This window comes from Psammomys obesus, unplaced genomic scaffold (assembly GCF_907164565.1).
Source record: "Psammomys obesus unplaced genomic scaffold, mPsaObe1.curated_primary_1811, whole genome shotgun sequence".
NCBI classification, from domain to species: Eukaryota; Metazoa; Chordata; class Mammalia; order Rodentia; family Muridae; genus Psammomys; species Psammomys obesus.
Window position 1 is genome coordinate 3,549,040 of NW_026596155.1, and position 17,779 is coordinate 3,566,818.

The 17,779-nt window shown below is 45.0% G+C and overlaps 1 protein-coding gene across 4 annotated transcripts in view; it reads right to left on the reverse strand.

Moving 5' to 3' along the window:
- The window catches only part of Gpat3 (glycerol-3-phosphate acyltransferase 3), a 50,638-nt gene that overhangs the window by 11,692 nt on the left and 21,167 nt on the right, over positions 1-17,779 (reverse strand). For 3 of the 4 annotated variants that reach the window (XM_055594589.1, XM_055594590.1, XM_055594591.1), the window contains exons 4-7: positions 4,496-4,766; positions 2,107-2,181; positions 1,473-1,562; positions 84-177 (exon numbers count right to left, since the gene is read on the reverse strand). In XM_055594589.1, coding sequence (XP_055450564.1) covers positions 84-177; positions 1,473-1,562; positions 2,107-2,181; positions 4,496-4,766 — 530 coding nt within the window. Of the gene's footprint in view, positions 1-83; positions 178-1,472; positions 1,563-2,106; positions 2,182-4,495; positions 4,767-7,485; positions 8,296-17,779 lie in introns of those variants that run through there. The other variant, XM_055594588.1, reaches the window with a different exon arrangement.

The following is a 17,779-nucleotide window of genomic DNA, read 5'->3' on the forward strand; positions in this document are numbered from 1 at the left end:
CTATGTCCCAGCCAAATTTCTAGTAAGACACTAATAATCCAACAAACACACAGGCTTGAAGTATCAATGAGAGCTGCTCTTACCATGGCATAACATCCATCCGTTGCCAAGATTAACACATCGATGGGAGAGGTATGATTGGCGACACAGATGCCTCCCTTCTGGGGTCTGTACTGCCTGCAGTTAAAGTAACGGTAAGTAAGTAAGCACTGCATCTCAGAAAACACGGGATATTTTACAGAACCGCCTGTAAAGACTCATCCTATTTAAGGCCTTTTTCCCCCTCAAGTTTAGGTACACAGGCCCATCTTTAATGTATTATCCCTGTGTGGTATGATGAGATGGGTGATGGGTTATTGCATTCTCTTCACAATTATGATCTATGTTGATTCTCTTCACAACTTTTGATTTATGTTGATGCTCTAAGTACAGTGTGGTCTTATGTCATTGAGACAGGGTCTCTGTTTGTAGCTAAGGCTGGCCTCAAATGGGCTATGTAGCTGAGACCGGCCTTGAACACCTGATTCTCTTGCCTCAGCCTCCCAGATGCTAGGCTTACTGCATGGGCCACCACACACAACCAATCGAAAAACTTGAAGGAGCCCTATGTTGATAAACACCTGGTCAAAGCACATGACAAAATATCTCCTCCTATAAATGAGACAGAAAGACTCGATCAGGGTGGGAGCAGCTTGTTCTGGAACTTTTATCATTCTGGTGCTGCCAGGCAGGTTGGCTTGAGTCTGTAATCTCAGCACTTGGGAGGCAAAGGCAAGAGGATTACAGCAAGCTAGGAGCCACACGGTACTACTGAATGAGCTCCAAAACAGCCAGGGCTACGTGGCAAGGTCTTGTCTCAAAGAGAGTGATACTAATAAATAATAACAATTTCTTAAAAAAAAAAGAACTTTAAGAGGAAAGCAATTCAAAAGCAATCATAATCATTTTAATTTAGCTGAAGACTCTGCCTAGCTACTTGTATTTTCTTATCTGGGTAAAGAGAAGAGAATGAAATATTTTTGTCTTAAGAGCCAGGTGGAGAATTCTAGAAGTGGAGAGACAGCCTGGGCAACAGGCTCAAGCTCTGCCATGCCCAGCACTTCCAGCAGCAGCATCTTCAAGGCAGACAGGCCCAGCTCAGAGCCTGACTTTGACCATGTATCACCCATAGCAACCAGACGTAGAGTTTCCACTGTTCATCTATCCAAAGGAATAGTAGTGGTCACCCCCAAGAAAAATCCATGAGAGGCACACCTCCCTCCCCTCCCCCCAGCACACTATAAATGCCCAGCTATGAGCACTGCTCACTGCTGGTTCTTACATTCCTTCTGGCAGCATAATGCTTTGTTATGTCTGAGACACCTGAAGAGGCAATGGGTAACACAGAAGCTCTCAGATCCCACCTGCTGCCTCCTTCTTGCCTCCCCTCCGCCCCCCATGTGAAGCAGGGCAGCCATGAAGCAGACACTCACTTGTTGTGGTAGTGAATAGTACCAGACAGGGAGCGAACACAGATCCTGCAGCAGGTGAGATGCACCAGTTCACTCAGCCAGTTTTTGAGGCTGAAGGAAAAAGAAGCCGTTTTACTATTTTGTTCTGGCTATTCCTAAGAAGCACAATAAAAGCATCAATGGGCCGTTCACGGCAGCATCCCGTGATCTGTTACACTGAACAGCAGTTGGATTCTTGCCATCTCATCGGTGTGTTTGCTATTGAAGTCCCAAAGTGTACCAGGGGGATTAGATAAAATTTTAGTAGGAGCCAGCTTCCACCCCACTAGGTTACAAGAAAGTCCTAACCAAGACCAGCTGAGGGCTCTTTGGTCTTGGTCTTCCAGGCTGCCAGCATCTGCAACTCTTAATCCCTCTGGGTCCCTCATTCCAACTTTCCTTTGTCCCTTCATTTCTCCTTCGGAAAAAAAAAAAACAAAAACAAAACCTGGTTCAACACTTTGAACCAAAGTATGATGAAAAAGCAATAAAGACTATGAAGTAAGAATTCTCATAAGTAGCTTAAAGCAAACCCTATGAAAGCTGGCTTTGGGGACAAAGCTAGTGAGAAAAGACAGCCCAACCTATGGCTAAGTGGGGCGAGGGGACACGTCACCTGCTGTCTGGAAGCTGCCCAACCAGTGTAGTTCCTATAATCAGCAAACTGATCCCAATGAAAGCCAGGGTAACCCTGAAAAAAAAAGAATGGCTGCTGCAAACACTTGCTGGATAATAGGACGAGAGCCTAAAGGAGTCACTCACAGACTGATCACTAGCAAAGCTGTAACTCGCAGAACACTATGGAGCATGGTGCAGCGATGAAGAGGGCTAGAAAATCTATCAGTTCTAACATGACTCTATAGATCATTCTGTGACACATTTTGGAAGGAAGAGAAAAAGATGGAAAGTTCTAACAAATATTATATGGAGACACACACTGGTAATCTAAGCATTTGGGAGGCAAAGCAGGAGAATCAGGGTTCATGACCATCTAGGTGGCATAGGATGCTGGGCTGCATGAGACCCTGTCTGGGGGAAAAAAAAAAAAAACACCAAATAAACAAGACAAAAACTATAAGCTCTAAATTTCTTTCCCAAAGTCAACAGATAGTCCTGTGCACTTTCAGGGCATTTGAGCCCCACTTTGGGAGCACTGGGTTAAGGTTCTAAAAATCCTGAATTTCAATGTTTATCACAGCTGCAACAATTCCCAAAAGACAGCCTAAGCCACAATGTTAACACATGAAGGGACACACACACACAGAACTTCTTAGTGATTTGCATCTGTCTATTTTTTTTTTTTTTTAGATTTTTATTTATGATTTATACGACATTCTGCCTGCACACCAGATCCTACTATATAGATGGTCATTCACCACCATGTGGTTGCTGGGAATTGAACTCAGGACCTTTGGGAGAATAGCGAATATCCTTAACCCCTGAGTCATCTCTCCAGCCCCATCTGCCTGTTCTTAAGCAATGTTTAATGCTAAAAACAAGGCTGTCCCCAGTGCCAGATCTGAAGGAGGCCAGTATCTCCTGCCCTAGGCACGGAAATGAAGTGTCAATTCATGTACCAATGGAGGCTGGCAGGAAGCAACTTCTGGAAGTCACAGTTATGTCCAAGAAGATGCTGATGACCATCGCTGTGGCTGGTACCCAGGCCTGCTCCCTACCATCACCATAGAGAGAGCATGGCCACATTGTCATCTCTGTCTTGAGGCTGCATTCAAGCCTTAAATCAGAAGACCATTCAGGACGGGAAGCCTTTACTAAGAACCCAGTTGCAGTGGTGGAACTGGATAGAAAAAACTCACACCACTGAATGGCCCTTTTGGTGTATCGACGCTCTCCGGGATGCTCTCTAGGATAGGTGCTGTCACCTGTCAGTTCTACACACCAGAGATGAGGCCATACCTGCCTGTAGGCAGTGCTGTCTTAGCTGATGCTCTGGCTCATATGAAACTAACTCTCTCACGTGGGGAGGGGATTGTGTGGGCATGCACATGTGAATGTCAGAAAGCGATGGCTCTCTCGAGTCATTGCTCGGCTCGCATCCATTTTAAAAACATGGTTTTTAGGACAGGGTCTCTCACTGGCCTGAAACTGGCCAAGTAGGTTAGACTGGCTGCTTGAGGCTGTAGTTCTCACCATTCTGAGCTTAGCATAAAAGGCAGGACTCCTCCCCTAGGCAGGGTACCCTGCTCTCTGCCCGACTGCATCTGGAGTCTTTTAGACACAGACTCCCCTAACCACCTTTGATATATCCTCTGACACAGCTCCCTGCTAGCTCTCCCCTCCCACAGGCCTATGTTAATTAGGTACTGTGTTTTCATTCATAAGATAGGAGCCTGCTGTATAATGCAAATCAAGCATCCTTGAAGTGCCTGGTTCCAACCAATTATGCTCACCTAGTCCCACCCACCCGCTCGCCAAAGGGTGTATAATCTTTGTTCTCTGGAATTAAAGCTGAATTAGCCATCACCTATTTTGGGTCTGTGGTCCCTGTATGGTGCTCACTGCCAGCCCCTCCTGGCATCCTGAGCTCTTTTCCCCAGGCAGGAAAAGAACCAACCACTGGCCCAGCAAGGCCACAAAGTCCACCTGTTTCTGCTTCTCCAACAAGAGATCTACACACATTGGCCATCACACTCAGCTCATGTTCTGGGGGTGGAATCAGGTTCTCATGATTACCTGGCAAACTGACTGAGCTAGCTACCCACCCCCCTCTTTGCCCTAACTTCTCTTCTGCCTCCATCCTCAAATTATTTACCACTATAAGAGCAAAAGACACACACATGCATGCACACACACTCACACACACATGAGGGGGGGGGGGTTTGAGTGCACATTTTTATTTGGAAGAAAAAAATGTAAAAGGAATAGGCAGTTAATATGGTGGCGTGAGGTGAGAGCCATCCTGTAATACTCTTCGGCCGCCATTAAACACATGATGAAAAGGAACTCTAAACTGACGGCACCTTCGAACCAGGCCAGTGACTTACCTCAGGGGTAGCAGGAGGCAATAGCGTGTTAGGACACCCAGTACCCACACCACAGTGAGCTTCGGACTGATGTACTGAAAGTTGACATTGGTTCTCGTGAGGAGGTTCCATGACACGAGCTCCTCGGAAGAGAACCTCTGGGTCACCTCATCTTCCACAATGGCTTCCAATCCCTTCTTGGAGAAATAAAACACGTCAGAGAGCTCGAAGTCCCTTCCTCGAAGACCAGAGAGCCCTTTTTCCATGGGTGACTCATCTCTTTGGATAATACCTTGAAAGAAAGCATCAGGACATGAGAAAACACCATAGGAGCGAAGAGCAATTGTGAGGCAATTGAAGGGGCAACTGCACAGAATCCGGAAAACAAGCCTGGGTGTGACCTGAAGATGTTAGAGCGGTGACTGTGGGAAAAGGTGAAGTCACAGCATCTCTGCACGGAAGCCTCTACCCAGAACTTCGTAAAAATTACAGAAAAAGATGCTGGCATGTATGCTCAGTGGTAGAATGCTGGCTTCAGAGGTATAAGGTCTTGAGTTCAGTACTGCCGAACATGACTTACTAAGAAAAATACTTTTACGCTAGCACTCAGGAAGCAGAGGCAGACAGATCTCTGTGAGTTTGAGGCTAGCCTGGTCTACATGGTGAATTCCAGGCCAGCCAGAGCTACACAATGAGGCTATATCTCAAAATAAAAGCACAAGCTATTTCAGATAAATAAGCAAAGCAAAACTAGGTTGATAGGAGTCAGCCTGTTAGTAAACAGATACTTTTTAATAAATAGATACTTTAATAAGTAAATACTTTGGGGTTAAATAGGTACTTTCGTGTCTTGGTAAAGTCTGGCGACTTGAAGGGTACCAATATTCTCATGCCCCTCCCTGTGTAAAGTGGGCAGACCTGAAGCTGGTTTTAAAGGTGACTCAGCAGGAAAAGACTAAGAGTCCTGCAGCAGACCAGTAATCCTACTCTCAGAACGTGAGATGTGGGGAAGACATTCACCGCAGTATTCTTCCCTGACAGTGATACAGAACACCCCTGTTGATAAGGCTCTAGTGTCAAGTGGAAAAGGACAGGATGTTAAACATGCCTAAAGCAATGAAATTTATTTATGTAAAAACACATACACACCAAGAAGGCACATGGTTCTCTGTATGCAATAGCATTAGATTTTCTTCTCCACGGAGACTATTTTCCATAAAGAAACAAGTTAAAAGATTTAAAGCCACCTTTACCAGAAATGGAAAGAATGGGATGTTTCTTTTTCTTGTTTTGATTTTTTTTTTAAAGGATAACAGCATGGTGACTGCAGAAGTGTGGGGAGCCCAGGAAGTCCTGACTGAAAGTGTGTGTAGTAGATAAAGTCCCGGGTGGATGTGTATTGTCCGCATGGGCACAGCTATGCAGAGGACTCAAGGACTCTGGTGAAGCCTCAGACCCAAGGACTGTGGCGACGCCTTCCTGGGATGAGGCTGAGGATGGCAAAGCCTTCCTCCAGTCCAAGTGATGGCCAGTGTGTGTGCCGGAAGTGGCAGCATCCTCTTCCCAAAGGACTGCAACTAGAGACTGCTTAACTACAGGCACCTATTACCAAGACTCCCTTCCTGTGCTGTTCATAACAAACAGCCCAAGGTTCCCACTTGCCTAGTAGCTTCGCTCCATCAGAGCCAAGTTTTTGTATGTTTGTCCATGTGTCTGTCCCTTCTTCAAAGCCCCCATCAGATCTCAAGTCCCAGCAGCTCTGGGTTCTGGACACAGGAGGGAAGAAAAGAACATGACTTAAAGCTGAAAGCCAGGTCGGGTTTACGACAGGCACCAGCTCCACGCTGGGCATCTTTTATATAACGAAGAAGTAGGACATTTTGAGTTTCCCCACAGAGCTAACACTTGGGGAATCTGAGAGGGTGGAGAGGAAGGGAGGGAAGGAGAGAAGGAAGAAAGGAGAGAGAGAGAGAGAGAATGTATGTGGTTTTGCCTAATTGTTTTATCTAGTAACTTTATAATTATAACAATAAAAAAGTTAATCAAAAATGGAACAATAAAGCAAGTTCTTGAATGCATATTGGATTGTCTTTTTTTTTTTTTTTTTTTTTTTTTTTTTGAGTTAGGTCAAATCTTTCTTGCTTTTAATTAGTGCCAGTGGATAGTCGAAGACAGTCTCCCTAACCAAGTAGCCCTCTTGCTGCACAGGCTCTGCAATGCCACTAGGGAAGGGCACTCTATCCAAGTAGTGGCCAATACTTAGCAGTGCAACAGTTTCATTATTTAGCAACATCTACATTTCTTAAACATCTACAAGGGGAAGAAAGTACAAGCTATCCAGTAAATCTCTGAATGAAATACACGGGGGACAGTTGATAAACCTCCTAGAAATAGCCTTTCTCAGAAAGGCCAGAAATGAGAGAATGCAACTATGAGCTGATTAAGTAACTGTTCTAAGGGAAAAGAGCCCTGTCAACACTCAGGCACCCCAGACCTGCACTCCTGATACACAATATTCTCTGCTCCAGGACCTCCAATAAAATGTAACAATTTTATATATAGCTTTAGCTAAGCATCTTTCAAAAGTATGTGGACAGTTGTGATACCACAAAATCAACAAAGAATAGATTTCTAGAATATAGTGACATGCAAAATAAAAACAGCAGAAAAACAAATTCAAAGCTCAGTAAGAAAAAAAGGCTAAGAACACAGCCTTTATGACTCGATGTTCTAAAACGCTATCCAGCTTCACGATACCCAGAGAGATGTTAACTCTGCCCCAATATGGCAATTTCAAGTGCTCTGAACATGGGCACCAACAGGAATAAAATTAGTACAACTGTGCTGGAAAACAATTCAGCACTTTGGAGCAGAATAAAACATTATTAATAAACATTATTAATAAACTAATAACATTATTAATAAACTCAGGGATCCCACCTAAGAGAAGGTCCTTTATAAAATGCCAACTGCACAGAAAGTACAAGGATGTGTCATCCACCCAGACTTACAAGCTACGTTCGTTCCGCCACTGTTTGCTTTGTTGTTCTATCTCTATGTATAAAGCTTATTCTTTTCTGGCCCACCATGTTCTTCATCTCCCAGCAGACATTTCCTCAGGAAATTTAAGCAGAACAAAAGTATCAGAACCAAATTGGCACTAATATGATGCTGGCGTCTAATTTTCCTTATTCAAGTTTTCACAGCTGTCCCAATAATATCGTTCAAAGCAATTTTTTCCTGACCCAAGATTCAACCCAAGCTCTTACATCACATTAACCTGTCAAATCTCTTAGCAACTTTAAAACCACTAAGCAAGCTTAATCTCTCAAGATATTATTTTATTTGTCAAGCAGAGTTCTGAGCACATACATGGCAAAACCCATAACAGAAAAACATATATTTCTGTAGTATGAGAGAGCAGCTACAGCCTATAGGTCTAATATCAATAAGCACACAATATCTGAAGATAAATTCTACTAAGTAGGTGCTAAAAGGAGTTGCTACTCAACACAGGCCGCTTCCTTCCTCAGGGACAGTAACTACAGCAGGTCAAACTTATACATCCAGTTTGCCAAATTATAAACTTCTGACAGAAAAAAAAAATAACTAATGTAATCACTGCACAGTGCAAACTGTGCCAGGCATCAAATTAGAGGCTAGAAAAATAGAATATTTCTTTAGACACTAAAAAGGGTGTCAAGAAGGAAAGCAAAATTTAACACACACACACACACACACTCAAAATAATTCTTACATTGTCATTCAGAAAACCAGGAGTTGGTGGAGAGATGGCTCAGTGGTTAGGAACACTGGCTGCAATACTTGCAGATCCGGATTTCATATCCAGCACCTACAGGCATCTTACAAACATCTATATGTAACTCCAGTTCCTGGCGATCTCATCCATCCTCTGGCCTCTTAAGGGCGCTAGGCACACACAGTGTACAGACATGAACAGGTAAGATACCCGTATACATAAAACAAAACAATAACAGTCTTTTTAAAGAAAGCCTCGCTGACTTGAACAGATTAATCCTGGTCTTTCAGCTCCCACACACCCCTTAAACTGTCATAGCTTGATCTTAGGAAATTTTTCTTTTAAATTTACAACTCGGCTTAAGGAAATAAAGCCTTGAATATCTGAACTTTGCCCTTTACCAAATGCTCATGCTGAGCCAACACAGAGCATGCTTGGATGAAAAAAAAAAATTAGAATTAGAGCTGGCTCTCAGTCTAATGCAAGAGATTAATTGCACAAGCTGCCCTGTGGCCCTCTCCCTTTAGCAAGTCATTGGTACATAAATAACACGGCATGTGAAAGGCCTGTAGAAGTGGAGGCAGAAGCTAAAACCATCTTAGCCATAATTAACTCCAAATTAGCTGAGTGAACTTTCGGAATAACTGCCCAGTTATAAATCACACCAGCGTTCTCTCCCACAGTTACACAGGGAACTTTCTAAGCATCCAATTAGGAAAGTCAGGCCTGCTGCAGCCCCAAAGAGAGCATGGTAATTACACACATAACTTAGCCCTTAACCTACCAACACTGCAAAGGTCACAAGTCCACTGTTCTGAACACCCTCTCTCACTGAAACCCTGGCTGGTCACGAAGCCGACTCAGTCATAAGCCTGTATCAAGGAAAGAGGTGGGGCTGGGGGCATAGCTCAGTCAGCAGGGTCCCTGCCTGGCCTTCACAGGGCAGTGGGCTCCATCTTCAGCGTATAAAGGCAGAAGTGGGAGGACAGACAGATGGCTGTCCTTCCACAGGACCCGTATCAGTACCCCGCACCCATTTGGTGCCTCCTACCTCCTGCAGCTCCAGTCTCGGTGGGGGATCAATGCTGTCTTCTTGCCTCCTTGGGTAGTAGGTGTTAGGGTACGCCAACATGCACGCAGGCAAAACATGCGTACACACAGTTAAAATTGTAGTTAAAAACAATGTTTTCAAGAGTGGAAGAGGCGGCTCGCACCTGCAATTGCAGCAGCTCGGGAGCGGGAGGCGGGAGAGGGTCACAGCCTCAGCCTCACCGTGGGGTAAGCCTGGGTTCATAAGGACCCTGTCTCAAAACAAGCATGCCCGTGATCCCAGCACTCAGGGAGGCAGAGACAGGTGGATCTCTGCGAGTGCGAGGCCAGCCTGGTCTACAAAGCGAGTCCAGAATAGCCAAGGCTCCACAGAGCAACCCTGTCTCAAAAACACAAAAACAAACAAAGAAAGGAGGCAAACACCCATTCTGACATTGTTCCTACCGAAACATACGGAAGTGACAAATGTACACTCCAGGAGAAGGGGGGCATGGGGACATTCTGGGAACTAGTAACGTCCCATTTCTGATCTAGAACAGTGTCTCTCAACCTGTGGGTTGTGACCCCTTTGAGGTCAGAAGATCCTTTCACAGGGGCTGCTGTAAGACCATCAGAAAACACAGATATTTATATGACAATCTGTAACAGTACCAATTTTACAGTTACGAAGCAGCCATGAAAATCATTTTGTTGGGAGTCACCACAACATGAGGAACTGCAGGAAAGGGCCACAGCATTAGGAAGGCTGAGAACCACTGCTCTAGATGAAAGATAATTAAGTTCCCTCTGGAAAATACAAGATAATCGTGCATTTGTACTCTTAGACTCCTCCCCTGCTGTTCTTCGATCTCATTCCCAGGTATTAAGCAAATGCAGCAAGGACCCTCAGCTTGTGGCCTTGTATGCTCTCCAGGGGAACATTCTGGAAACTGGTAATGTCCCATTTCTTGATCTAGATCAGTGTTCCTGTGAGGGTCCATCTCTACCAAAACCCAGCTTCCTTCTGACCCACAGATGTGGTTGGCCTAATTTTAAACAGACAGAGAACGATTACAATGGACAGCTGTAGGTTAGCGTTGGGGAGCGTTGAGATTCAAGAACAAGAATACGTGACGCCAAGGGAGTGGCAAGACCGATGTCCAACTGACTTAGCTGTCAAGACCCGAACGTTGGTCTCATCTCATTCTCCTGGCTGTTCGTTGCTGTGGACCTTGACATGTGAGTCACTGCACCAACGACCCAGGCAAGTAGCTGGATCCCAGTCCACCTTCCTGTCCTTTCTCACAGTGGTCTAGCTTAACTTGGCAAGGCTTAGGTTAGCGGGACACTCTGGCTGTGCTCACTTCACAGTGACTCTTGGGGTTTCTGTTGACCACTTCGCTCTTTCCCAAATACTCTTTTTTTTTTTAAATATGTTCTTATTGTTATAAATTTAGTTAAGTGTAACAATGGAATTTAGAGCTATAACTGTGGTTGTGTGATTTTGTTTGAGAGAGCGTCTCATATCTGGGCTGGCCTCAAATGAAGTCTCAGTGTGGCTGAGGAGGACCATAAACTTCTGATCCTCCTACCTCCAGACTCGACATGCACCACAACAGCCAGAGTATGCAGTGCTTGGAGCTGAACCCAGTGTTTTGTGTGCGAGGCCATGTGAGTGCAAGTGCCTGTCCAGTCCCCTATCGCTGAAGCCACAGGCTGCTCTGAGCTGTCTGTTGTGGGTGCTGGGCATTGACCTCTGTCCTCTGGAAAAGCGGTTATCTCTGAACTGCTGAGTCAGCATCTCTCTGGCCCCAGGATGAACTGCTGAGTCATCTCTCCAGCCCTTGGACATGCTATCACTTATTTTGTAAATCCTGAATTTTCTATGCCGTTTATATTGCTTAATCTACCAATCAATTTGAGTTTTAAAAATAGTCCAACAAACCAAGTATGAGGTGGGTGGCCAGCATCTATACTCTCATCCCTGGGGCCTCAGGCAGGGAGACTGTCTCAAATCAAAACAAGTATTTCCACAAAAGAAACCCTGAAAAAAAAGACAGTGAAACAAATATACCAAATTCTGTTTTTGTTTTGTTTGTCTTTTGAGAGAGCCTTTCTCTGTGTAGCCTCAGCTGTCCTGGAACTTTTGCTCTGTAGAATAGACTGGCTTCTGAATTTACAGAGATCTGCCTGCCTCCATCTCCCACGTGCTGGGATAAAAGGCTCCAAGGTCTTTTTAGAAGCCGAGTTTCACTATGTAGCCCTGGCTGTCCTGGAACTTAGTCTGTAGTCCGGGCTAGCCTCAAACTCAGAGATCTGCTTACCTCTGTCTCCCAGGTACTGGGATTAAAGGCTTGTGCCACCACCTTGAAGTGGGGTTCCAAGTTCTTGATAAGTGCTTTATGTGAGTGATCAGTCCATGCTGCTGGTGAGACTATGCAATCATTTTAGAATACCATTGGCACGTTAGTCATTTACTATAGCCAAAGGATTCGCCCGAATTCAGCAGCTCTGTTTCTAATATGTAAAAAAATAAAATAAAAATAACCTGAATGTCAACCAATATAACCACAAATAAACAAACCATCAGCGTTTGTGTGAAGGAATAAATATACCACAAAATCGCTTTTAAAAATCTGCTCTTCATACAACAGAAGAAGGAAGCCTCTAACCAGAGCTGGCAGACAAGCCGGAGAGCACGCACTGCGCGGGGCTGAGAAGGCTGTGACCACATCACCGCCAATGAACCCCAAATCTTACATCTTAACCCTAAGTGCCTGATCTCTGGGTGGGCTGTGAAGCCACTAACTAACTAACTAACAATAGCCTGCTTCAGATTAAAAACGTTCAGTATTTTCACCTCCAGGCAAGTTGATAGACATCTATTATTCTTGAGAGGAAAAATAGCATACACAGAAGAGAATCTGTGGGCGGAAGAAAGAAGGCAAGAGAAAGCACACAGCCTGTTCACCTCCTGTTCCCACTCACTCTGCTCCTCTCCATTCCTGCCTGAACTTCTGTTTCCAGCCTGTGTGCAGCCTTTTCAGTAACTGCTCGCTTGCCTAGCGGGCAGAAAGGAGGCCAAAGGTCCAGTTTCCAAAGGGAGACAGAAGTACAGAAAGAGGTTGAGGGCAGGAGGAAGGGAGGGAAAAAAGGAGGAAGGGAGGAGGGAAAGAATGACATACACACACACACACCCTGGCACATACTTCAGCTTTCACTGCTACCAAAGGAACACCTGCAGTAATGACTTCTTGCCCGAGACTTCTCCTTGCTCAGATTCAAGTCCTTTACCTCCGGGATGGCTTCAGCCCCACCATCCCTCCTCCTTCCACTTGCCCCACCCTCTCCCTCTGTAATCCTGCTTCTATGTCAGGCTCAGGGTCATGAAATCCTCTCACCTGAAGAGCTGAGCCTGGCTTCGGTTCAAATCCACTTAGGACACAACATGAACCGGAATATCCAACTTCAGCTCTTTCTATCCCAACTCGCCCCATTCATCCCACACCAAATTAGGCCAGTTACTGAGCATCCTCTGTTTCCTGAGCTCCTCCTCTCCCGACTCACACCTGTTTCCTCCGATCAGTGAGACTTATCACACCAAGAGGTCTTTGCTTTGAGGTTAGGGACCATCTGCTCCAGTCACTAGGGGAAGAGATCTTAACCAATTCTATGAGCAAAGACAAAGGAAAAAAAAAAAAAGTCGTATCAATCTTGAAATATCATCTCAAAGTTGGAAAACTTAAATCAAGCTTGACCAAAGGAGGTAATGGACATGTGTTCTTGCTCGGAAAGCTAACTGGGCATCGTGATTTGAAAGCCTGCCAGTGGCGGACACTGATGTTCATCTTCTGGGCTGGGTCAACGTAAGCAAGATTACAAGCACTCACTGATTCAGATACGTGAGCTCGAGACCCAAGCTGATTCGGACCCATGAGTCAGCAAAAAACAAGGAAGTTAACTCAGCCCCGCAACGTCACTGGGGAGGCAGAAAGAGGAACGGGTGCGCACGAAACACTACGTAGGTGCCAACGCAAAAAAAGTCACGCCACATTGTGTGTGTGTGTGGTGGGGGGGTAGGTGTCGTGTCTTGCCAAAACTTTAATTTTGTAGTGTGTTTTTTGAGACCAGGTCTCCTATGTACATCATGCTGGTCTTGAACTCATATAGATTTGCCTGTCTCTGACTCCCAGTTACTGGGTTGAGAGGCCCGAGCCACCAGGCCTCATAACTTGCATTATTTTATATATTCCAGCAAGTAACCAGAATGAGTCCTAGTTACTCAGTTTCAACTTCTTATCTCTTCGAACCTCGGTCTTTCTATGACTCCCCAGTCCAAGAGATAAGTGGGAATGCACCTCAGTGGTGCGAGTGCACAGCCTGTGCAAGGCCCTAAGTTCAGTGTCCTCCAAAGCCAAGAGAATGTCACTGGCTGTAACGGAGCACCACCATCACCTGTGACTTGAAAAATGATGTCATTTACTGCATACGCTGTACTTTGGCCAACACAAGTTAACTTTTTAGAAAGACCCGCTGTCTTGTTCCTTCATGATGCCCCATGGTGCCCTCCACGAGGTCATCCCATGCCCTCAACACACAGTATGCACTTCAAGACACTGAAATACGAAGGGGCCAGAGTTTGTCGCTGTTATCCCCACATCCTGGTGCTGCAGGGCTGACTCATTTCCCAGCATAAGTGAGCAGGTCCAGGCTGCGGGTTTCGGGAGCTCAGTATCAGTCACTTCATCCCAGAGGCTGTGCGCCTCTCTCTCATTCCACTGTCTCTCAGAAGTTACAGGTGGAAGGCCTTACTCATTCTGCTCCTGGAGGGGCCTTCCTTTTGAAAATGGAATAGTCCCAGCAGTCAGTATCCTTCTTAGCTAATAGAAGCTGAGGAGCAAACAGAACTTCGAGGGAGGCATGCTGGGAAACCTTGCATCTGACCCAGGAGAGTGAGTGATGCTCCCTCACACTGCTCTGAGGGAAGGACCCCCGCCTGAGGTCTCGCCAATCACCACACACATCACTGAACCACAAGAAAAGGGTCTCTTTAGGCCCCAAACCACTGAGCATCCCTTTCCTTAGCCCAAGATCCTCTCTCAACACAGAAGCACACCTCATGTACCCCACCATCCCTGCGCACAGCCTGCTTTGACACTGGTTCCCCTTCTGGCTTTATTTATATTTTGGAGTGCTGGGGTTGGGGGGGAATCTAACCAAGAACATCAGAAAGAAAGCAGAAGTGGGAAATGCCACAAACCTCTTAGAGAAAAGGAGAAAGCACTGCACATCTTTACGGCTTTCTAGACCTACGGAGCAAGAGACCCACCTTCTAGAGGTGAACCCACCACTGCAGAGATAAACACAGCCCCCAGAGGAATCTTCAATTTTTCATAGAGAATTTATAACAGCTAAGACAACCGGGAACTATAAATAAATGAGAAAGAAAGAAAAGGGGCTCATGAAAAGATGGCCCAGTGGTTAAGAATGCTTGCTGCTCTTCCAGAGGACCAGAATTCAGCTCCTAGCAAGCATGTAACTCACAGCTGCCTGTTAACGCCAAGGGCCCTACTGCCCTCTTCTGGCCTATGAAGGCACCTGCACTCATGTGCGCATCTACACACACACAGTTATTTTGAAATAACTGTGGCGTAGGTACATATGTGCATGGGAGTTCACATGTGCTTGAAGGGACCACATCATCAGACTCCCCAGAAGCCAGAAGAAGAAACAGGTGAACTGCCTGATATGGGGCTAAGCACCAAACTCTGATCCTCTTGGGGAGCAATGCACACTCTTAAGAACTGAGCCATCTCTCAGCCCTAATTCTTCTTTAAAATGGAAAGTTTCATTATTTAACAGAGGTTAAAACTCTCAACTTCCAGTGCACTAACCTGGCCTGATTTTCTCATAATTTTTAACTAATAAGGAGATTTCCCTTACATACAATTTAACTACTTATTTTTGGTTCAAGCCAAGCTTTTTGTTCCATCTTTTAGGAATAGGAGGAAACGTTCAGTTTGCTTCCTTTAATGAGGAGTTTTAATGAGCCATCCCTCATTTTCTCCTGACTTTGACCAACAGCCATCTCAAATCTTGATCATTTCTGTTTGGGTGCGTGTGCGTGCATACATGTCGGGGGGTGCTTTCTGTGCATGGTATGTGATGCATGACCGTGACTACGCATGCACATGTACCCATACATGAACCCAGGCATGCGGAGGCCGGCATAGGATGCCAAGGGTCTCTCTCTATTGCTCACCTACACAAGTTTATTTCTGTTTGCCTCTTCCTTCTGTAAACTAACACATGCTCGTGAGCAACTATTTCTCCAGTTTAAAAATGTTCTCGCCTTAATCCCAACTCATCACCACAAGCAGGCTCAACATCAATTTGCCCATCCCATGAAATGCTTAAGAACTGTCTTTCTCAGATTAATTGTATGTATACACTTATGGAACTCAATGACACATGCCTGGCTCTCATTACCTGGCTCTCATTGGACACCCAGCATTGAAGCTAAGAATTATATAAGGACACACCCAGTGTCATCACGTTGGCACGGACTAAGATTACTAAATGAGGGTCTGGCAGCCTATTGTTACATGTTTGAGCCTTCAGGTTCTGGAACTAGCCTCTAGTTTTGCCTTGTTTTTCACCTGGTCCATTTTCTCCCTCTGACATTTTGTGGCAAGCTTTTTTCTATCATGTAACCAAGCATCATCCATAAACTCACTCGACATTGGTAGGTACTATTGGCAAAGAGGCTGGAACGCCTGCCCTGGATCAACCTGTGCAACATTCCAGCTGGGCCAGGTCAGTCACCTGGCCAAGGGAATCACACCTAGAAATGTGGGCTCATTTGAAACCATGCTAAAGAGTCAGATGGAGTTAGGTTTTTCCTTTAATGAAATAATCTTTTCCTTCCCTGAAACCCCACCCCTACAGAAGACAACCCTGACATAGAAACCTACAATGTTTCCTTTTTCCAGAAGCTTCTAATACTTTGTTTCCTTTTTCTGATACTTTGTTTCCTTGTTCAGTTTATGATGCTACCCCTCCCTGCCGTGTAGCTGCTAGTCTGACATCCATGCTAGTTTAAACAGCTTGGTTGTTTTCCCCTCTGTTCCTCCTCTAAGCAGCTGCTGAGACTTAAAGCTTATCTGCCCTGTGGAGGTTTTTTTTTTTTGTTTTTGTTTGTTTGTTTGTTTCGTTTTGTTTAGTTTTTATAAAACTAAAAAAATTGCCCTCCAGCTCTCATTTGAATCCACTCTTTTTTTTTTTTTTTTTTTTTTTTTTTTAATGGGTAAGTAGAACACTGATGCCTTTGGGAGGAGAATCAAACCATACCCTCGGAGGCCAGAAAATCCCCTAGAACTTCAATGGAGATAGTTGTGAGCCTCCTTGTGGGTGCTGGGAATTGAACCCATGTCTTCTGGAAGAACAGCCAGTGCTCTTAACTGCTGAGCCATCTCTCTAGTCTTTAAATCAATTCCTAAATTCTTTTATTAATTAGACTAGGGACCAGGAGATGGGAACCCAATTCCCCTGTTTCATCATCCTTGGGTAAATTGGGTAAAACTGAAGTCCCCTGGTCCAAAGGCTCACTGATCAAAACCGCCAAAATCTCTTTTTATTTATTTTTAGTAAGTATGAAACTCAGGGCCTTTTGCATGTTAAGCACATGTTTTGCCACTTAGCTGCACTCCCAGCCCAAGACAACCTTAAATTCTATTGTTTCCTATATTGTTTAAAGCCATGGTTAATTTAAGAGTAGTCAGTAAGCTGCACCGCACTGTCAATTATGTCAAATTGATCGATATGACCCGAGGCCATGAAGCCAAGTATGTGCCAAGACCCAGGTACTCTGTGGGCTGGTGGCGTCATCTATAAGCTAGGACAAGGGCTGCATCAGGAAAGCCAGCTCCAAGTTAGCTAACTGAACATCTGTCTGCAGGACTGTGACACAAAGGCTCAGGCTACACCTTAGTTTAGTAACAGATCTCATCAGGAGTGGTGTCCCCAGGGTGATGGTGAATGGTTTTGTTGGTGCTGTCACTTGCAATGAAGACTCAATTGCTTCATCCCAATAAATGTACCTTCTGTAGTCCTATTTCAACACGTGTTACACACCTTTCAAGAACAACCAACCACATATGCACACGCTTCACATGTCACACACACAGAGACACACGTCATATACACACCACACACATATCATACACACACATAATACGCAAACATACACACACATATCAGACACACACACTTGTGATAACAGTCGCACATCACACATACATCACACACACTTATACCACATACATACACACATATCTCACACACACACACACACACACACACACACACACACATCCACTTTTTGCAACACTCGTTTTCTGCTGGTGTCCTTTGATTTTCAAGACTGAGATAAAATTACTGTTATAGGATAAATTGGCTGTATAGCCATAAAACCCACGCCTGGAAACCTACTCCTCAGTGTGAGGGTATTTGGAGAT